The sequence below is a fragment of the Ursus arctos genome, unplaced genomic scaffold, assembly GCF_023065955.2.
Source record: "Ursus arctos isolate Adak ecotype North America unplaced genomic scaffold, UrsArc2.0 scaffold_9, whole genome shotgun sequence".
Classification (NCBI taxonomy): domain Eukaryota; kingdom Metazoa; phylum Chordata; class Mammalia; order Carnivora; family Ursidae; genus Ursus; species Ursus arctos.
Window position 1 is genome coordinate 77,715,104 of NW_026623111.1, and position 23,006 is coordinate 77,738,109.

Genomic DNA, 23,006 nt, shown 5'->3' on the forward strand with positions numbered 1-23,006 from the left:
GATTAGTGTTTGCATAATACATCTTATACCATTCCTTCATTTTTAATCTGAGTGCACTTATATTCAAAGTGGATTATTTGTAGATAGCATAGTTGGGTCTTGGTTTTTTATCCAATCTGACTATCTCTACCTTTAGTGGAATATGTAGACCATACGTATTTAATTTGTGTGGTATTTGTATTTTGTATGGTTGGCTTGGCTTGAAATCTTACTAGTTGTTTTCTCATTTTTTGAACTCTTCTTTATTCCTTTTCCCATCTTTTTCTGATTTCTTTTGGAAAAATTGGGTAATCTTTATTTTCCCCATGTATTCCCATTATTGGCTTATTAGCTGTACCTCTTTTTAATTTTTTAGTGTTTGCCCTGTGGTTTGCAGTATACATCTTTACCTTATCACAGTTTACCTTCAAATATTATAGCACATCACATATAGTTTAATAACCCTACAACTGTATACTAAGTTCTTCCATCTCATACCTTGTGCTATCATTATCACACATTTTGTTTTTACAGAGGTTAGAAACCCCACAATATATTGTTCTTTTTACTTTAGACAGTTAATTATCGGTAAATACAGGAGGAAAACTTTTTAATATTTACTTTCATTTTCATCACTTTCAGTGTTCTTCATTTCTTTGAGTAGATACAAATTTTTGTTTAGTATTGTACACCTTTTGCCTGAAAAATTTCTGTGAACATTTTTTTGCATAACAGATTTGCTGTCAGTGAATTCTTTCAGCTTCTATTTGTTTGAAAAATTCTTTACTTTACCCTAACTATTGAAAGATATTTTCACTGGATAAAAAATTCTGGGTTGATGGTTTTAAAAAAAAAAAACAACAACAACAACAAAAAAAACATTTTAAAGCACCGTATTAGTATTTTATAGATATCATTCCATTGTCTCCTAGTCTGAATAGTTTAGATGTCTACTGTTTTTCTTATTTTTGCTAGTCTAAAAATAATTTTTGTCTACCCTCCTCCTCTGGCTGCCTTCAGGAGATTCTCTTTTTCTTTGCTTTTTCAGCAACTTGGCTATTTGGTGTGTATTTTTATTGTTTGCTTCGTTTGGGCTTCCTTAAGCCTCATAGATTTGTGGCAGGATGTCTTTCATTGTTTTAGAAATTTCTTAGTCTCCTTAAATATTTCTCCTACCCTGTTTTCTATCTCTTCTGGGATTCCAGTTATACTTACATTAGATTGCTTGCTATTTTCTGCCAGTTCTTAGGTGCTCTGGGTTTTCCCTTCACTCGTTTTGTTTCCTTGTGTTTCATTTTTATAATTTCTCTTGATCTACAGTTACTGAGTCTTTCTTTGGTTTTATTGAGTCTACTGTTCAGCCTCTTGAAATAATTCTTCTTTAATATTGTGTTTTTCATTTGTAGCATCTCCATTTAATGCTAAAGTTCCATTTCTCAGCAAAATTCCAAATTTGTTCATGAATATTATTTACCTTTTCCATTAGATCCTTTAATAAATTAATCATAGTTATTTTAAAGTCCTATCTGATATTTCTAACACGTAGGTCACCTGTGAGTCTCATTATGCTGATTGGTTTATCTTTTGATAGTAGGTTATTTTTTTCCTCTCTTTTTTAATATATCTCTTAATTTTTTATTGAGTGCTGGACATTGTGTATAGAAAAACAGTGGAGACTGAAATTAACAGTATTTAATCCCCAGGAATAAGCACACTTCCTTTTATTTCAGGCAGTTAGTATAGAGTGGAAGTCCCGCCAATCTAGTTAGAAGTTGAGCTGGGTTCACACTTTGCTGTTATTAACTGTACTTCAGTGCAGTAGCATTCAAACTCTCTTAGTAATGGGCTCCTCTTACCTTGTGCTTAAAGTAGGGGTGCTCAGTTTTCTTGCTTTCTCTTCAGCCTTTAGCCATCCATGCATGCCTAAAGGTGGTATGCATATACCATGTGTGGTATGCACATACCATAAAGGGATTCCCTCATATTCCTAGTCCTCTTCCCACAGTAGACTGTGGTTCACAAGCACTGTACAGAGCCTCCATCTCTGTTAGTCCACAGAGTAAAAACCCATTCTAAACATTCTGATGCTAAGTGGAAAAAAAATTCAAAGACAGTAGATTAAGTAATGAGGAAATAACTAATCTTCCTTTCATAGTTTGCACATGTATACTGATTATTAATTAATTAAAATCCTGTATTATACTTGGAATATATTCTTGTTAGTGATCTGAAAACCATAATTTCTGTGAGATATATAACATCTGAATATTATAGTAAAGGCTTACTTAAATGTCAAATACTTTTTTTTTTGTATAAAGCTTGAATATTCCAGTTGTTTATATGGAAAAGTGTATTAATTTCCTAGGAATGCTATAATAAAATACCACAAACTGGATGGCTTAAAACAACAGAAATTTATTGTATTAAATCAGGGTGTCAGCTGGGCTCTGCTTCCTCTGAAATCTGTATGCAGAGGCCTTTTTTGCCTTTCCTAGCTTCTGGTGTCCTCAGGAGTTCCTTGGCTTGTGGCAGTAAACTCCATTCTCTTCTTCTGTCTTTACATGCTGCCTTCTCCCTGTGTGTTTTTATATTTTCACATAGCATTCTCCTCTCTGCATCTCTTTCCTCTTAAAGGGATACTAGCCATATTGCATTAAGGACCTGCCCTCCTCTAGCATGACCTCATCTTATCTACTCACATCTGCAGTGACCCTGTTTCCAAATAAGGTCACATTCTGAGGTCCTGGGGGTTAGGACTTGAACATATATTTTGGAGGAACACAATTTAACCCATAATAAGCAGGAATAATGTCTGTGTCTCAAAAGCATATTCCTCAATCAGTAATGTTATCTCAAACAGGTAAAGATATTAAACTACTGAATTTGAAGGGCAAGCTAAGAATACACTTATAAGTAAATCTTTGTGTCATGAATTCATTTTAACTTTCTAGGAAGAATTTTGATATTTGATTTCCTTTTCAATTCAGGTAAATTTGGAGAAAAAAAGCGACTAACCTTTTAAAAATCGCATTTAATGAAAATATTTATAAACTGTTCCATTTTCTGCTTATTTGGAGCATTGTTTACATAGAGTTCTGGTAAAATTAGGCAGTTCAATCATTTCCTTAGCTCAGTAATGGGATAGTTTGGGGATTTTCAGTAATATTATTCATTTAGCTTTCTAAGACATCTGAATTTCATAACACATGTGGCTGGCATTCACTGAGAACTAATGGGCTCTTTGAAATTTAAAATCTAGTCTCTAGTTATAGTTTGGTATTGACTAAAAAGACTCAGTAGTACTTGAATCCCTACACTTAAGAGTCCAATTTATGTTGCCTATTGTTTTGAAATCCTTGTTCAGAATGTATTTACTTGTGTTGAGATACTATCAAAATAAAACAGTTGTTCTTAGAGTTTAAAAGGTGGCATAACAGTAGATTCTGAAGAAAAGCAATGCGAAACTTCATTAAAATAAATTTTATCGTGGCACCTTTATAATGCTATTGCTTTTTACAAACTAACAGTAGTAAGGACTTAAGTTATAATTGTTTTGACTTTAAGCATCTACTCTGAATCGCCTTTGTGTTTAGTAAGAAAAGCACTTCAAAAATTATTTCTAAACAGTATAATTTTTCAGAACTCAGCAGGCAAAAAGCCAGGTCTCAGCTTTCCAGCCAAGCTTGTAAAAAGAATGTTTGATTTATTTACCATAAGTCTTTATAGTTTCTAGTAATAGTTACTTGGGGAAAATAAAACTAAGTGCCTGAATTATAATGATTAACGACTGGAAATTAAGATAGCAAGATTTGAGGGTTTTTTAAACACATTTAAAAAACAAAACCAAGCATAGCATACACTAGTACTTCCTGTGTGCACAACACGGAGTAGAAGTAGAAGTTGAAATAGAAATGACTAAGAGAGTGTCAGAGCTAAAGAGAAGCTCAGCAGTTTCCTTTCCTGCTTCCCCCTTTTCCAGAGCAGGAAACACGTAAACAGAGGTTAAGACGCTTCCTTATGGTCAAAATTAACAAAACTTAAAACCTGGAAACCTTATTATAGTTACTTTATAAGTCATTACTTCAGCGATGTTACAGTTTTCCTAATATTAAAAACTTCTACCTTACCTTATTGAAATTCTTAAGTTAATATTTTAAATTTTAGGTAACAAATTCAGATTCCCACTCTCAACAACCAGGACTAGTCCTAGGATTTCATTATTAAATGTTCTTTTCATTCAGCTCCTCGGAGACCTTAGCTTATGACATGTCCACAGCTTTCTTTACTTGAAGAGTAAAAGTTTTACCTTATATTGAAAATAAATCTCGTTTTCTTTTTTTTTTTTCTTTTTTAAGATTTTATTTATTTATTTGACAGAGATAGAGACAGCCAGCGAGAGAGGGAACACAAGCAGGGGGAGTGGGAGAGGAAGAAGCAGGCTCCCAGTGGAGGAGCCTGATGTGGGGCTCGATCCCAGAACGCCGGGATCACGCCCTGAGCCGAAGGCAGACGCTTAACTGCTGTGCCACCCAGGCTCCCCTGTTTTCTTTTCTTTACCCTTACTTAGCTATAACTGAACTTAAATTACAACAGGGGATACTAAAAGTGTTTGGAAAAGGATGCATATGCTTCAGCATCGAACAGTGGAGAGGAGGGTGAAAAAGTGAGGAAGAGTGTTTGCCGTCTTGTGTTCTCTCTGTGGAGCAGGAAGTATGGTTTGTGTTAAGAATGCAGACGTTGAGAAAGGGAGGAGCTTCAGAAAGTTCTGACTGGTTGTGGGTCCCTGTGGGTGATGTGACAGGGACGTGTGAAAAGATACTGCAGCACAGTTTAAGACTTTGTCCATGCTTCTGAGGGTTATAATTTTCAAAGTTTAAGAAAAGATTGTGTAATTTGTTCATTCTTTGAAGTGTTTCTAAATATCGTTATTAAAAGAACATTCTCTAGGAGTTTTATAAATATTGCACTCTCAAAATGGATCTCATTGACTGGATTAGTGACTATGAGTTTTGATATGGCTGTACAACTTGTGTTATTGTACTGTGCCTCTTTAAGCTTTTAACCAATTTTATGTGAAATAGATTTTATCTGTCAACTGCTGTCTGTTTAATGTGCATTTTGGACAGCTGTTGTAGTGTATAGATGAGTCTCAATGTTAGTTAAGTTCATGGATACTCTAAAAAGATTTTCTGGGGGAAAGATACCAGAGAACTTTTTTGAAGTGAATCTCCAAAACCAGATTCTTAATCAATACTGGACAGTGCTGTTGTCGTAATGAAATGAAGGGCAAAAGTATTTCATTATATCTTTTTTGTGTGTTTAATGAGGGAATGTCGAATTAAAATTCAGATTTCCCAAGTTTTAGTTCAGAATGCTGATATTTAATCATCATGATCTCTTTAAGCAAAGTCAGAGTTGCAAAAAGGGAAAAAAGAAATAAGGTTTATAATTTATCTTCTTAATTCACTTATGGTATTTTCTCTAAACTACATTTACAATTTAAGTCATTTGTATTTATCTTCTCCATGCCTTAGCTTTCATTTTTGCCATCAGTAACCTTAAAAAGCCTTTATAGCTTTATGCTCTGTTCCACCTTAGATTATACCAAACACTCTAGCACTTACTGTAGTGTTGTGTGCAGCCTATGATGAGCCAGCATCGCTAATTAGCACTTGCAGATCGTTATGTATAGGATGCTTTTATAGAAAACAGAGAGGGAGATGGTCACAAACCCATGACCCTTCCGAATGTTGAAGGTGAACTCTTTTTATTTGCTACGATTTCTTTGAAAACATAAAAGCTAATTTATTTAACAGTGTCTCCAAACATACATACTTTTCTCATGTTTCTCAGTAGTAATGTGTAACAAAATTTAGATGAGAGCTTATTAGTATGACCAGCTCCTACTGTTTATTTCTCTCATATCATTTTCTCAGGCATGCATCATAGTCATAACCACAGTAACCATTCGTGATGTCACAAGGGATTATTACTTTTGCTAGGAAGTAAGTTTGAGCAGATGGATGCATAAGGAACCAAGATCCTGTTGTTATACAAATAATTACAAGGTGGGAGGAAACTAATATCCATTATGTATGTAGGCATAATTTTTTAAATAGATTTTTAAATTTGTATTTCATACTGAGAATTTCTGAGAAGAAATATATGAAAAAGGTGATGTTTAAATCACAAAAGTTGAAGCAGCATGAAAATCATAGACTTTTAAATTGTAAAAAATTAATTTTAGATAAAATTTGCTGTTGCAGATTATAGACTTCTTTTACATCCAGCACCATGCTGCCTCCTCAGGTTTTCTCCTTAGTGTTTCCAAAGATTTGAGCTTCTGTCTTCTCTTTTGGAAATCTGGTGGTGATAAAAATGATAAAAAACAATGTATTTGCTTGTTATTATAAGGCTTTTCTATAAAGCATGAAAGTTCCAGAATTGTACCTAGTCATATTACATAGGCTTGATAGGCACTTTCTACTAGCTACTTAGCTATCTTTCCAGTTTTTCTTTCAAATTCTAACATCTACGTATCTCTGCATTTATCTGTTTCTTTCCTTTTCTTCTTGAACTGTTGTGGGTTGGGTTTTTTTTTTTTTCATGTACATGTTGTATACACTGGATATCAAAATAATTGCCTTATTTAATGTACAGAGAAGTGGACTGTCAGCAAAGACCTTCTTTTGTATATTCTGGAATAGATTCAGACTTAGTTGCCAGATTGCCTAAACCTTAAAAGTCAAATAATACCCAGGTAGTAGTGGAGGGGTGAAGCAGTGAACTCACATGCTGCTGAAGGGAGTGTACACTGGCTTTGGCAACCTGTTTGTCATTATGGAGAAAGTGGTATGCAAATTGAGTGTACCATCTATGTATTGTAAAGAACAGCCCAAACCTAGGAACAACCCAAGTAACACTCATCAAAGAATAGGCAAATAATTGAGATGTGTTCATACAATGAATATTATACAACAGGAAGCATGTAACAGAATGAATTTCACAAACATAATGTTGAGTATAAGAAGGTAGGTACAAGGGGCGCCTGGGTGGCTCAGTCGTTAAGCGTCTGCCTTCGGCTCAGGGCGTGATCCCGGACTTCTGGGATCGAGCCCCACATCAGGCTCCTCCACTGGGAGCCTGCTTCTTCCTCTCCCACTCCCCCTGCTTGTGTTCCCTCTCTCGCTGGCTGTCTCTCTCTGTCAAATAAATAAATAAAATTAAAAAAAAAAAAGAAAAAGAAGGTAGGCACAAAAGAATAAATACAGTATGATTCCATTCAAATAAAGTTCAAAAAACAAGCAAAGCTAAACTGTTCCGTAACCATATTGTGGTGGTTAAAAACAAAAGCAAGTAAATGATTTTCATTCTCAGTCTCTCTGTTTCTTTCTGACACACACACACATTCACTCACTCACTCACTCACTCACTCACATTCATCCTCTAGGTGAATGATAATTTACCAAAATCTAAGCAAAGGCCCCATTTATTCAGTAAATACTGAGTGTCTACTATGTACTGGGCATTTGTTGCCCAGAACAGAGAGAGAGCCTAGTTGGGGAAACATTCAAGTAAATCTGAAATTAGAATATACTGTAACATGTTACAGTGATTGTATTCAGTGGTTATTTTAGGTTCTTTCCTCAGCCTTATTATATAACTTGGACCTGATAATGGAATATCAACTTGGTAACTTTTTTTGGTAACATTTTTTTCTCGTTTGTGAGACATAATGACCATGACATACAAGTTTGATTGCTTCCTGCTTTTGGCTGCTGAAGAGTAATGGAAGTGCAGGATCTCTTTAGATCTGTAACTCTGCTCTTACCTACTGTGAAGAAATATCATACTTGTGCTGGAAACTTCCTTCATATGACAAGTCATCACTAAGAAATGTAGCAGGGCCTAAAGAGTTGGTGAGCTGTACTTTCACCAGTGTTTGGATACCTCATAATTATGGCAAATTAAGATATAAATTATAGTGACAGTGCAGGATGCTTCACAAGTTAGGAGTTATTTATTATGAGAAGAGTTAAAAGCCTGTATTTCATAGATATGAAAGTTTAGGATAAGGGACCTTTTGTAAATTATTTTTAAGTGAACAGTAATAATACTCAATATTGTAACATAAAACTATAGAGCTACCTTTATTGTGGGAGAACAATTTATATGGACTTGTGCAATGACAGATCTAATATGTATTGTAAATGATTCATTAGATACCCTTAAAGACCTACTCTTTCACTGGTTTTGGTAGAGTAATAGAATACAGCTTTGTCATTTATTCCTTTGCATCCTCCAATTCTTTAAAATATGTTAATAAAATTATCTTTTAACCTTATTTCCCTGGATGACTTGTCAAAAAAGAAGGGGGTGGCGGGGAGGAAGGAAGGAGCTGTATAAACATTCCTGTAGTGGTGGTGAATACTTTTTTACCTTAGATATCTATCATATGTGCTTTGTTTTTCTTCTCAGATTTGGTATAATGTAATTCTAATACAGAGATTGAGTTTATGTTCTGTAACCAACTGCTGATAATACATGAGTGAAGAGCTATGTTGTAAATAACCCGAACAGGGCAGGGAGGGAGGAAGGGAACTGAAGAAGGAAGAAAAGGAAAAGAAGAAAAACACTGTGACTCAAACATAAATAGGTGGTTTGCCTTCTAATTGTAGTTATGTTCTTATTTATTGCATTATTAAATTTGATGAACAGATTTGTTGAATAAATTTGTATTAAAATTTATTACATAATTGAATAGTTAACTGTTTTTTTTTTTCTTTTAAGATTTCATTCATTTATTAGAAAGAGAGACAACGAGAGCATGAGTTGGGGAAGGGCAGAGGGAGAAGCAGGCTCCCCTCTGAGCAGGGACCCCCCCCCCCCATGTGGGGACTCAATCCCAGGACCCCGAGATCATGACCTGAGTCGAAGGCAGACATTTGACTGAGCCACCCAGGCGCCCCAGATAGTTAACTGTTGATAGGAAGTCAGCTTAGCTTTTAAAATTTACTGCAAATAGGCTCCACAAAGTTTCTATGTCTTAGTTTCCTAGAACATGAATTTAAGGCTTAGTTTAGCAATTCTCTAAGATTTCTAAGTCCTAAGCCTCTGTGATTTATATTTTGAAAGCCCATATTTGATCAACAATTTGAATCAAAGATATTTAATCTTTGCATTTTAGGGATGGCATATCCTATATATTTTTATTATTGAAGGTCTGAACATTTAGATTTGTAATCGTAATGTTCACTTTCTCTGACATCATCCCCATACAAATTGCCCAACAATTGAGATAATTTACATTTATGTTATTGTACAGTAAAACCTTGGATGTTAGATTTCTAAATGAGGTATGACCAGTGTTCTTGGCTGGCTTATCTGACTAGTTACCCTGACAATTAGGATTTTTCTGTGATCTTATTAGCTGATGAGCATAGGTTCCTGTTCTGCAACTATGTAACAATACAATAAAGCTAGTGGACAAAAATATGTTATTTCATTTTAGTATGGATTTCCTGAAAAATTTTCAGTTATCAAGCAAGTATTTATGAGGCCCTGCTATATAAGGGGTGTGGGGGTGTGTGTGTGTGTACACCATAAGAACGAATATATATTGTTTCATTGTCTAATATGATTTCAGCAACAATTATAAAGATATGACCCTAGTTTCAGTTTTCTTATTAGAAAAATGAAAATCTTTCATTTATTAACTTAATAGCTATAATACCCTTGTGAGCCATTTCTTTTACTGACCCTTTATACTATGCTTCTGTAGCTGCCCAGTCTAGTATGGTGGCCATTAGCCAGATTTGGCTATTAAACAATTGTGAAATGTGGCTAGTCTGAATTAACATGTGACCGTAAGTGTAAAGTTCACTCAGATTTCAAAGATTTATCACAAAAAAGACAGTTTAAAATATTTCATTAATAATTTGTATGTTGATTGCATGTTGGGATGGTGTTTTATTGGATTTAATAAAATAGGTTATTAAAATTAATTTTTTACCTGGTAATTTTTTTCATGTGACGACTAGTAAATTTAAATCACATATATGGCTCATACTTATGGCTCTCATATTTCTTTTATATGAGGAAAGTCAGGTTTAAAAAGACAGATACTTTCTTTTCATCTCTTTCCATTCCTACATTCAGGGGTTGGAAAGTATTCTAAAGCTCTTTATATATTCCGACAGTTAAATGATATCTGTTCTATGTAATATAGATATATACATAACAGAAGGTATGTCTGACCATCATTTTGACCACTAGTTGTAATGTTGAAGTACATTGGTGTGTTCTAGAATAGAGGGAATAAGGAAAAATGAAACACAAAATAGCAAGAATTGAGAAGAGGAACATGCTTATGGACTATAGACATGCCATTAAAAGGATCCTTACTGTGATCTAGAATTATTATGTGAGTTGGATGGTTTTCTTTGATAATAGCTAACTTTGAAAAACACTGATAGATATGTTTAGTGGTTTCCAAGTTGAGAAAAAAAGGTTCTATAAAATATTAGTTCCTGGTTTTTTCTTTTACACAGAATTGTCATTTGTGAAAGAGGAGGTGAAAATTTTCACATGTGATAGTCATACATTCCTAGAACACAGAGTTCTTTAAGCTCCTGCCAATGAGAATAATCTTTTTTCTCTGAAAAAGTGATTGTCTCTTTTCCCCATCCCACCCCCATTTCCATGTGTACTTGTTTTGGTTTTCCAAAAAGACATATTTAATGCCCTGCCTAGGTTTATTTTCTACTTACTCACTATATAAGGAATAACATTGTTATGTTTTATATTTGAAATTGTAAGGTACATTTCTTTTTTCTTTTATGTTTAATTTAACTCTTTGTTTTACAGATGAGGGCAGAAGTGCAGTTGACCAAGCAGGTGGTGCACAGATTGTAATTGACCATTTAAGGTCACTGTGCAGTATAACAGACCCCGCCAATGAGAAGCTCTTGACTGTCTTTTGTGGCATGCTGATGAACTATAGCAATGAGAATGGTAAACAAAATTGAAAACTTGCTTTATCTCTGGGGGAAAATAAAAAATCATCATTACTATAGTACATAACAAAAATATTTAGAAAAATTATGAGCAAAGAATTCATAAGTGGCATAAAATTAATAAATAGCCAACATTAAATCACAGTGTTCCAAAAATACAGAATGTTCTAATTTATTAAATGGGACAAGTTTTTGAAGGGTTACCCATGTTAATTAATACAAAAAACAAAAACAACATAATGGTATGCTTTAATATTTCTCACTATGCACATTTTGAAAATAAACAGTGTTAAAATAGCTTCCTGTTTATTACTTTATATTAATGCCAGGAGTAGCTTTAAAACACAAACACTATATTAGTAAAATTATTTTATCTAGACACTAGATTTATTTGTCAGAATAGAAAAAATCTTTTAATAAAACCTGGCCTTAGAAAAATAAAGTTCAGAGTAATTGCATTTTCTCATTTTAGAAATTTAATAAATACCTGTCAATAGAAGTTTCTTTTCTCTGTAAAACATTCTTAGAACCTAGCAACAAATGACATGTCAAAATTTTCAGATAATCTATATGGTTAATTAAATGAATGTAAAAATGGTGATATGAAAGCTTCACTATATTTTTAAATGTCACAAAAAAATGTATCATCTTATAGGAGTTATGGCATGGATCAAACACTCAAAAATTCTAATAGGTTTCTAGACTGTAACACACATAAGGTCTTTTTGTGGTTTGTTTTGTAATGGCATCTTAAGCTGTAGTCTTTGGCAAAGACGTATTTTAGTTGCATATTGAACATGTAATAAATTATTTACTTTCATGTGTCCTAGAAACACATGGACCTTTAGGCATATTTTTCATTTTTCACTTTTGGTAGTCATGAGTCCAAAGAAATATTCTCCATAATTAAAAAGAAAAAAGATAAACATTGATGATAAATGGCTACTGACATTTGGCCAGTGACAACCACAAACGGTGGGGACTGTAGCCCTTGTCCCATTGAACAGGGAGAGCCACTACTCTCCTCTAGTCTATAGTTTCTATATGGCAATTTGGTCAAATACTGCCACATCTTTTCATTGGAAGATGGGGGGAAGCTGCAGATCTAGCTTTTCATGTGACATCTGTTTTTTAAATGTTGGATTACGTGTGCGTTTTTAGCACTGTACAAGCTCAGGTCCCATCCTATACAGAGGATACCAGTTTTAACCTCTGAATTAAAATTTCCAATAATATTAATAAATAGTTTTTATTTGTCAAATGGCTAGCCCATTAAACTCAAGCTAGTAACAAATGGTAGTCTTTATCGGGTCAACTACCACTATTTTTTTTCCCCTGTGGTGAAATCATTTTTGAAGAGAAAATGAACAGGAGAAACAGACATGAGAGAGTCTGGGTAATCCACAAAATTAATAGCTAGTTCCTAAATAATTGAAACTAGACCATAATGCACACATATCTGAATTGCATTAGGAAATCATTGGCCAGTTGTTCATGTTGCTTTAGTTTCATTTGGGACATCTTGGACACCTATCTTCATTGGGTGTTCATCTTGGACACCTGAGAAAATGGGACAAGATGCTAAGTGGGAGAATGGTTTAGACAGATAAATGAAAGAAACTAGCCATGAAGTTATTAGAGCAGCTTTGGATATAAAAGAATTAGTCCTGTTATGGATTTAAACTCATTGTCATTTGGAAACCGCTGTTCAAAGATCTGTACAAAAGCATATCAAATGGCCAAATGGTCTTTAAAAATATCACTAATTCTAATCCAAAGGAGACTGCAGTTTCCTTTGAGTCCCTATGGTAGGATATCACAATGTGTAGACGTGTGTATTGAGAAGGAAATGATTAACCACATGCAGAGTCCACAGTTGAAATGCATAATATATTTGTTTTGTTTAAGGGTAGGCTTTTTTCCTGGTGTGCAAGTATTCCCAAAAAGTAACTTAGATACTTCAAAAACCTTGATTAACTTTTCTCAGAACATTATTGGAGCAGAAGTGTTTTTGTTCCATTATCCTAAAACTGGTATTGGAATGAAGCTTTCATTGGATAAAATAGAAGTAAAGTTACCTTTAGTATTTTAAACAAAGAGGTGCCAAACATGTAACTATCTTCTTTCTTCTCCTTGCGTTTACATTTGTCTGTCATGGGGATCATAGTTTGTGAAGTGATTCTTTTTCTCCATAATACTCTCTAACTTAAATTATATTCTTTTTCATTTTGCATAATTATTGCATCTTTGTTGTTCTGTTGATTACTTACTCTATTTTTTAAAACGTGTGTTTAAAGACTTGCCTACTTAAATATTAGGTCTTTTTGGCTAACTTAAGAACATTTGATATTGACCATGTACCCCTAGATGAGTCACTGTGAAAAAAAATAGAGCTTTTTGAAATTCAGGAGGCAGTTTTTATTAGCACTGGAAAATGAAGTTCCTTTTTATGTGTATTTACTATTGAATTTCAGTACATAAGGCTCTGCTAGTAACTGAGTAGAATAATTGAGTGATAAATTGTTACTCTACCAGAAAAAGTAACTGTATCCTTAGCCCTAGTAACTTAAGCCTTATTCATAGGGAGTTATTACTTCAGCTTCACAGATATATATTTTTTTACTATAAAGGTAAGAGTGCTGAAAATGGTCACAAATATCCACCAACATAGTTTCTTTGGTGGTAATATTTTCAAATTGTATATTAGTCCTAAAAGTAAATTGACACCAGACTGAGACTTAAGATATCTTGATTCCTATCCATCTGGTTGGTGGACAACTGTGAGCATATCCAATTGTTAAATCCATTAAGTAGGGAATAAAAAAAAAATTCCTAACCACATGCAAGACAGATACATTGCGAAAATACATGTGTCATAAAGGTATTTTTGTACCCTTTGATAAAGTTATATAAAACTCAAGGTTCATGAGTTTTAAAATTTTGAACCAGCTCAGGACTGTACACTTTTAAGCTATGAGGTGGATATATCCTTTTGTTCCCCCATTTGTGAAGCAATTAAAATTTTTTATACCCAAACTGGTAAGTGTGGAATATCTGAATAGAGAAAGTTATAATTGCTTAGCCAGAAAAGTTGTATCCATAATATCATATAAATAAAATCATGTTTAAATAGAATAAGACAAAACTTTTTTTTTTTTCAGTAAAAATCATTTAAAGTTTATCCTTTTGGGGGAAATCATACCTATTTTTCGCATGGCAGAAAAGCACTCTTCAATTCTGTGGCTCTCCCAAGTAGTCTGAGTGTTTGACAGTTGTGGTTAGAGCAAAGCGTGTTGACAATTTGATATTCAGTTTGAGGAAATATGCTGAACTTCCTGTATTTTCTTCATCTGTTTATTAACTTACCCTAAAAACAAGAAACTCAGACCTATTATTATAGATATTTTTATCTCATTAGTTTCTTGGGTATCTTTTCTAGCTTTGGTTACCCAATGCCAAAACATTGCAGTGAAGACTAAAAATTCTGTTCAGATCTATTTTCAGATATAACACCATTTTAGCCTGTAGTAGAAGTCTGGCAAATATTTATTGACTTCTGGATATTTAGTATTGTCTAAAATTTTTTTATTAACAAAATTAATGCTTGGAAGAAAAATGGGTTTTTGGAATGTATTTTCTTTATTAATTTAGAAGCATTATAAACTCTTGCCAACTATATTACTTGATAGTTCCTGAATATTCATGTTCATTGTAGTAGCAGAAAGTGGCATTGGAAACATCCTGATGATGGTGCCAAAAATTTACCATAGGTGATCCACAAACTTAAAAAATCTGCACACTTATACTTGAAAGTTGACTGCAGTTTGAATGGAAACAAACGAGTAATCAAAAGCAGACCACCAGAGTTATTTAACACCTTGTTCAGGGATCTCCTAATAGTCACCATTTTTATTACCTTACATGTAATATGTAATAACCATGATGACCATGATTAATCAGTAAATATCTTTTGGAAAACTTTATAATTGAGAATTTAATTTTTTTCTTAATATACCTATGCTAGAAATATAAAATACAGGGAAAAGTCTAATTCTTAAGAAAATTATTGATGGTAAGCACTAAAGCAAGGACTAAAGTTACTTGTTTTACATAGGCTGTGCCATAAGAGAGAAAAGTAGAAGAAATAAACATGCCATCAAGAAAGGAAAAATCTGTTTCCTTCTAAAATGATTAACATAATATACACAGTTTATGACTGGCTTTTTCATGTAAGCTATATTATATATGTGAAATATGTAAATATGTGATACCAATTTGAGGAATATGATGTATATTGGATATATAGGATCAGTTTGAGGATATATGTGTGTGTATATCATATACATGTGATCTATATTTAATTGTATATATATGATTTTTCAAATAGCTGATTTTTCTCCAATATCTTAATAGCTCCCTATTATTGAAGATTAATTTTTTTTGTGGCTCCTAAAATCTCTCTGGGATACTCTTGTAATAATTCTCACATTTATTTTCTGTATAGACTTATGATAACTGAGCTATGGTTGAAGGGAGGCCGTCAGTGTGGTTTAGGAAATGCAGTTCAAATGCATGGGTATGTTACTGGAGCATAACAATTTAAGTATTCAGCCCAGTACATAAATTCAGTTGTTTAAAATAGGCCTGTAAAGTATTTTCTCTTTAACTTAAAGATCACTTAATGTGTAATTAATTTTAGCTGCTACCTTCATTTCAACCAATAGCAACAATTTCACAATTTTAATCATACTATTCATTTTCCTAGTGACCTCAGTCTAATAACTTGGCTTATTTTTTCTTCATATTTAAAATGAGAAGAGTAGGGGCGCCTGGGTAGCACAGTCGTTAGGCGTCTGCCTTCGGCTCAGGGCGTGATCCCGGCGTTTCAGGATCGAGTCCCACATCGCGCTCCTCCACTGGGAGCCTGCTTCTTCCTCTCCCACTCCCCTGCTTGTGTTCCCTCTCTCGCTGGCTGTCTCTCTGTCACATAAATAAATAAAATCTTAAAAAAAAAAAAAAGATTGAAAATGAGAAGAGTAGAAGTTAATAAGGAATAATCCTCATTAAAAACTAAAAAGCACTTTGGCTTGAGCTACTTGTTTATTTTTATGCTTTGGTATTACTTTATTGCAGTTAAGAAAGAATACTTCCTAGATATTAGATGTTTAGGAAATGATTCGCTTTGCATAAGTGAGGAACTGTTTCCACAGTTAATTTACTGTGGGTACAAGCTAATTAATAATTACATATAATTCCTAAATACTAAAAACTTTTTGCCTAACTTTAAGGTAAAAAAAATCAAAATGTAAAATTTTGTCTTTGTAATATATTGTCTTTTTCCCCATAATTATGTTAATTTTCCAATATACCATTTCAGTGTATTTTTCCTTCATTTTTTTTTCCCTTTCCATAAAGGCCTGGGAGATGTGCTCTTAAGTTTGCATCTTTTGAAGCCCAGTTTGTCAAATAAAAATACTCTAGTGTGTTAGAAGACTTTTATTGTGCAGCTGAGAAATTTTTAGGACTTAAGAAAATATATTGTGTAATTCTTTATTTACTGTTTTCTCTTTGTAAAAAATTTCTGAATTTTTACTGTTTGTCTCACAGAGCATTCAGATTTACTCAGTCAGGTTGCACTCAAGAAGTTCTGCTACAAATGTCATTTTAAACAAATTGTTTTACTGAACGACAGAACAGTTAGTTGTTCTTGTGCCGCCTGCAATTCGGTCTATTAAATTTGACCTATTAGACTAGCTTAGCTTTTCATCATAATCCTTCTAAAAAATTACTATAATCATGCTGCTATTTAGTGGATAAGCTAAGAACTTGGTTTTTAGAAGTACAAAATGCACATTTGGTTTAATTCCACATGGCCAAATAGTGGCATTAATATTTAGCTTTGACCATTATAGAATGAACTTCTGAATGTAAGAATCTGAAATTTTATCACAAAAAAATGAAATGATTGTTATAGTTTTTTCAGTAATGATTTAAAGTTTGGCATTATATTATAGAAATAATACTTAGCATTTTCAGCTTCCTAGATTTTCTTATAATGGTGTGTATAGTCTTGTGATACGAAATAGATACCAAATTTTAACTGAAGGCAGTAGAGAAACAAAATATGTTGGGGGTTCCTCATTCCCTAACATGCTTTTCTTTATTTCCTTCATGTCTAGATTGAAGATAATTAATCATAGATGTTATTGACTATTATTTTCAATATTTTCTTCATAGTAAACATTTGAGGTGGCAGGGTTGGCTTTCTGATTTGAATTCACCATCACAAGCTATAAAAAATTCCCAATTTTGACTTCTTTTTGAAAGATTCATGGCCTGACTGAAATTAAGTAACTAAAAATTAAAAACAGCTCCTAACATTTATTTTATGTTGTAAATTCTAAAGAGGATAGGTAATCTGATCTCTATTATTCTGCCTTGATTTAATTTTTACATTTGTATAGTTTGTTCACCATCATTAGTTATTGCCACATTTTAAATATTGCAGTATAAATATACATTTACATTGCAGCTGACAGAATTTCAGCATATGAAGCACATAGGGAGATTTTCTCTATACATGGAATCCTTACCTATATTTAAAAATGAGTATTTAGATAGTAACAGTAAAACTGAAAGACTAGGCCTTGTTTTTATTATTGATGTTACTGCACCAGTTGAAACATGATGGTATCAAGCACATGATGATTATTGACCATGTACAGGTTTGTAGGTGCCAGAAATAACATTGAAGTAAGTATTCAGATGTTTGGCCTTCTAAGAGCTAAGGCCAAAGCCAGAGATGAATAATGGATTTTGGCCACATATCAGTCTACTGATACAGTGGACTACTTGAAATAGTCATTCAGAGAGAAACTCAAGGCAGAGAAGTATCATATGTAAAATCACTTATATAAAAATTAGTAATCCTGTTTTCTAACTACAAGTAAAATCCAGTTAAGACCAAACTACCTATATTTTGTTAAATTGAAAATTTTTAAGTAAATACTGTTTGAAAAATGGGGACTGGCCGGAAATCAGAAATCTTGGTTATGTAGATGTATGTTATTAACATAGTTTGTGTGTTGCAAAGAATGTCTGTGTAAATTTTAAAGTGTAACAACTTAATAGTAATATTCCAGGGTAACTAGTAATACTAGTTTTTTTTTTTTTTAAGCCAATAAATCCTTCTGTAAAACAAAGAATTTGTATGTTTTTAAACATATATATTTGTAAGGTATACATGTTGTGATGTAAATTAACCTGGCATTGATCTTAATTTGCTATACAAAAATGTAGACTTAACTTTACACCTCTGTGGGTATGGCCTTTCTTTCAGCAATGCCATTTGGGAAGAGAGGATATATTTCTCCTACTAAGAGCTGCTTAAGCAACAGCTGGCAGTTGTCCTCTTAAAACAAAACAAACAAAAAAGTTTTAACCTTTAAAAGACCAGTTTCTTTCTGAGATGAAAGCATAGAGTTTCCTTTAATCAGAGTAGACCTATCTGTAGAAATTTCCTTTGTAGCAGTATTCATTACAAGAGTTGATCTGTAGTAGTAATTTAACCTGAAGTGAGCCGAGAGGGAAGAATTATCTACTAGATTAAGACATAATCACTCTAGGTGTCGTTGGATTGAGAACACTATGTGGGTAGGTCTCTTAAGAATAATAAAACATTTTTCCTTTCTCGTGATTTTGCTTTGGGGTTTTTGTTTTTGCTGTTGTTTTACATTATACTCATAATTTTATCATTATCTCTAAAACTTTTACAAAAGGGAGATTTTGCTCTTGTAGAGACTCTTATTTGCAGAATCTTTTAGAAAAAAAGTTTGAATTCTCTTGTTTTTTATTTAACTGTTAGAAAACAAGAATTGTGTAAATGTATTGTTTTAAACCTCCAGTATTCTCAGTGCTAATGAATCTTGATTCTTTTTCTTTTTTTCATTGAAATTACCATTTGTCATTGAAATGTATAACCTGGGGCTTAAATTACAGAGATAATCTGGGTGTAGAACACGAAATGCATGTTTTGTTTAAAGAGGGCTTTTAAAATAATTGATTTGAAGTTAATTTTAAACACATGTAAATATTTTTACTTTTCTATGCTCAATACTAGATTTCGAGTAAAAGTTCTCCACTTCCCTGACCAATCAACAAATAGATACAAAGTAATAAGTAATTGAAAACTGTGTCCCTGCACATGTGCATGTATAAAGTTTTTAACTATGTATCATCCTCTTGGTAGCTGTAAAATCAGTTCACTTTTCACTAATTCACTACAACCTGTTTAAACTTAACATTTCTATTCACTGTTTTACATCATTTTTGATTTTTGTATCCTTTTTTGGAAGTATATAGATATGCCATTAGTCAGGGGCAACTTTCTTCAGTCTTTATTATGCCCAAATGGTTTTTATCTAATTTGTAGTATAATTCATCAAGATTTATATTTGCTTGTGTTTATTGCTTCAATTGTATATAATTTACTTGATTGTAGATGGTTTTTTATGCAAGCCTGTAAATAGGAATATTGTACTCCTTATACTATGAATAGTATACATACTATATATACGTACTAATGTAGAGACTATGTTTTTTGAATTGTGTATATCTTATTTTGACACAGTTTCATCATTAAGTCCTATTTACTGATAAGCTTAATCTTATAAGATTGTCTATAAGGGCCTTTTCTTATGAATAAGGTAAACATGTGTTGCAGTCTTCTTAAGAAACTTATTCTTTAATTGATCAACATGACTTCATTTGAGTTACTGGGATTCTTTTCTGGACCTATAATCTATCTATACCAATGTTTTAAACATTAAACTTAAAACTCAGGGGGAAAAAGGTTCTTCAACTTAAGATCTTCTCTCCAGATCTCCATTCTTTGGAGTTTCCATGAGTGTGACCTGAAGAACTTGGAACCATTGAAATTCAAATGTAGGTAGGTAAGTGTTCACACCAGCGCATGCGTTGATTGCCTTATATCTCTTTGTATATGCATCTGTATTGCACCCCCTCAGTGCCTTTCTTCCTCTTCCTCCCATAGATCATGTAGGGCCTGTGTCATCTTGATATTTTGTAATTCTGTATTTTGGTCAGTATTTGTCTGTGATGTGTGTCAGGAGCAATCTTTAAAAGTCTTCAGACATTTATGACATTGTGCTGTCTAAAGACTGTCTTTCACACATAAGTGTTTGCTATGTACGAGCCTGGGTTGCATTTTGTGAATTGTGTTTGTTGAGCTCTGATAAACATTCCCCTGGAGTTGCTGGTGTTCATTGAAGGTTGCAAAAATTCTCAGTCCTGCACTGTTTTACGTTTTCAGTTCTAGAAAATGTGAACTAATTCTGGTTCTAAGAATATCTTCCAGTTTTTGATTTAAAAGTCATACTCCTGATACCATTCATAATAACATGAGTGTCACCTGCCATCCTTTGAAATCCATTCACAAGCTTTCTTTGGGCAATAAGAAAAAGTGATTAAACTTAGTCATTTGCTTCCAGCAATAAGAATTAATACCAGTTTATTCCACACAAACAGGACACCTACTTAACCCCACCCCTCCAAAAAAGACTATTGATAACATACTAAGTTGTAACTGAGATAAGCAAACAGACCCAACCATGGAATATTCTCCGAGGCTTAATTAGAGTTTCTACTCAAATAAGCAAAATAAGATGTTCAGGTGCTTAATGTAAATTTTGCCCAAAATATCCAAACCAAAATCTAGGATTCCTACCATGCTTTTAATTTTTATTTCTTTTCCTGTCTCATCTCATCTGCCAAGCACATCATTGAATTTCAGAATCTCTATTCCATGTTTTGTTTTGTTTTCCATCTCCTATAAAAGTTAGGTAATCCTTTGGCAGTGGTTCTTAAACTTTTGGTCTCAGGACTCTTTTAGACACTTAAAAATTGCTGAAGACCCTATAGAATTTTTGTTTATAAATATGGGCTGTATCTATCAATATTTACCATATTAGAAATTAAAATGGAGACAATTCAAAAATTACTTAATTTTGTATTGAAAAATAACTCACATTATCATGTATTTTTATGAAAAATAACATTTCAAAATTAAAAATATTGCTGGGGTGCCTAACTGGCTCAGTCTATAGAACATGTGACTCCTGATCTCAGGGTCGTGAGTTCAAGCCCCATGTTGGGTGTGAAGCCTACTTAAAAAAAAAAAAAAAATTGCTGAGAAGAATAGCATTTATTTTACTGTGAATGTGTGCTGGGGAAGAGTTATGATGACCACCAACAGAATTTGGTGCCACAAACTGGGTTCATGATAAAGCCCCAGCGGTTTTACCCACCGTTTCTGCACCATTGTGTAAATATCAGTACCGTGAAAAAGGCATATAAAATCTTGGTATTTTTATGAAAGTAGTTTTGATTTTGTGATCCTCTGAAAGGGTTTTGGGGACCCCATTTTGAGAACCATGTTCTAGGATGCCTGCTTATCTTGAAATGAAAGTTTGTATTAGTCTGTTTGAGTAAAGTTCTTTTCCTCATCTGGGCCTTCATTATTCAAGGAGAATGACTTGCCTGCAATTGGTATGAACAGACTTTAGAGTTATTTGAGTGTAATTTTTGTTTTAGTTAGCCTCATAGAAGTGGGTATAAAAGAAAGCACCCAAGTGATCAAAAATGAGTATGTCCACTGGATGACCATATAATTTTTCTCTTTACTTGTGTGTGGTATGTGTGTTGTATGTGAGTATACAATTAATTTGGCTCCTGGGTAGCTTTAAAACACATTTTCCCGAAGCAAAGTGATTTTCATGAATTAGGGTGATTCACACCAAATGCCATTGGGCTCTACTTCTTTTTCTCCTGATCTACCACAATTTCAAATATTACTGCTTCAATTTGTATGCCAAAGATTTTATGAAACTATGCAACATTTCGTATTTTTTTGTCCCTCATTTCTCTGGAACCAAAATTCAAAATACCTTAAAAGCAGTGCAAGAAAGTGGTAGAGATGCCAAGTTAGGAGAATATGAAGAACCTCACCTTCTAAGTGACGTTCTCCTGTTGAGTTATCTCCTTCATAACATTTGTTATTTCTCTGATGTCCCTGGACTGTTGGATTTTTATAGTTTGTACCAACAGTACTGAGGGGGTGTGTGATGCTTACATATATGCAGACATATAGTGGAGTTTGACTCACACTCAATGCATGCGCTAGTGCTCACGCTTACATACCTGGAACTTAATGATTCAGCAGCTCTGCAGTATTTGAAGAGGTAGTCAAAATGAGTAAATAAATAAACGAAAGTTAAAAATACCGCTAAAGAACAAAGATCTGCAAAGGTAATCCAATAATAAGGAACTTCACTGGTAAGTAATCAAAATAATTTTTGACTTGGAAAGCGTATTGGTGCATGATCGTTACAAATACTATAACCATAATACAGGTATTCTGCCAACATAACACATAACACTATACCTTTTAACATAAGTAATTTGCTTATAAGATAATACAGATACTGTGAATCATTCATCAATTGCTGAATTGTAAGGAAAAAATAATATTTAACATTAAAGGCATAAGAACAAATCATTTAGTTGAGCATATTCTTTTATTTCTGTCTCTTTAGAACAAATTTCATAATTCCATTGCAAAATCTGAAATTGTTTTAGACTATTTGAACCCTAAATGTAAACTTCCCTTTTTCCCAGGCCTGTTTTCTTGTTTTGGTAATAGGCCCCCCACAGTTGAGTCAGACAGTATGTATAATTACCCACTCAATCAGTTTTCAGGATGATAAGCCTCTGTTGGCTATCCCTTCATACTTTACTCTGAAAGCAGGAAAAATTACAGAGACCGCCAGGCATATAATCAAATGGAATGTGAGGCAGCTCAACCCGCCTGCTTGTCCTTATCTGATAATCACCCAACCAGCTTCTTATCTATTGGTTAAGAACTAGAAAGAGCGATGAAGAGATTAGTAGGCAAACTATCAAGGGATGCATGCTCTAAGGAAAATGTGTTTGTAA

The 23,006-nt window shown here is 33.3% G+C and overlaps 1 protein-coding gene across 8 annotated transcripts in view; it reads left to right on the plus strand.

Moving 5' to 3' along the window:
* RAP1GDS1 (Rap1 GTPase-GDP dissociation stimulator 1) overlaps positions 1-23,006 on the plus strand; it is a 146,731-nt gene that overhangs the window by 81,694 nt on the left and 42,031 nt on the right. For 5 of the 8 annotated variants that reach the window (XM_026509686.4, XM_026509685.4, XM_026509687.4 and 2 more), the window contains one exon: positions 10,846-10,992. The exons of the other annotated variants lie outside the window; for them this stretch is intronic. In XM_026509686.4, the coding sequence (XP_026365471.1) occupies positions 10,846-10,992 (147 nt within the window). The remainder of the gene's footprint in view (positions 1-10,845; positions 10,993-23,006) is intronic. 8 annotated transcript variants of the gene reach the window in all.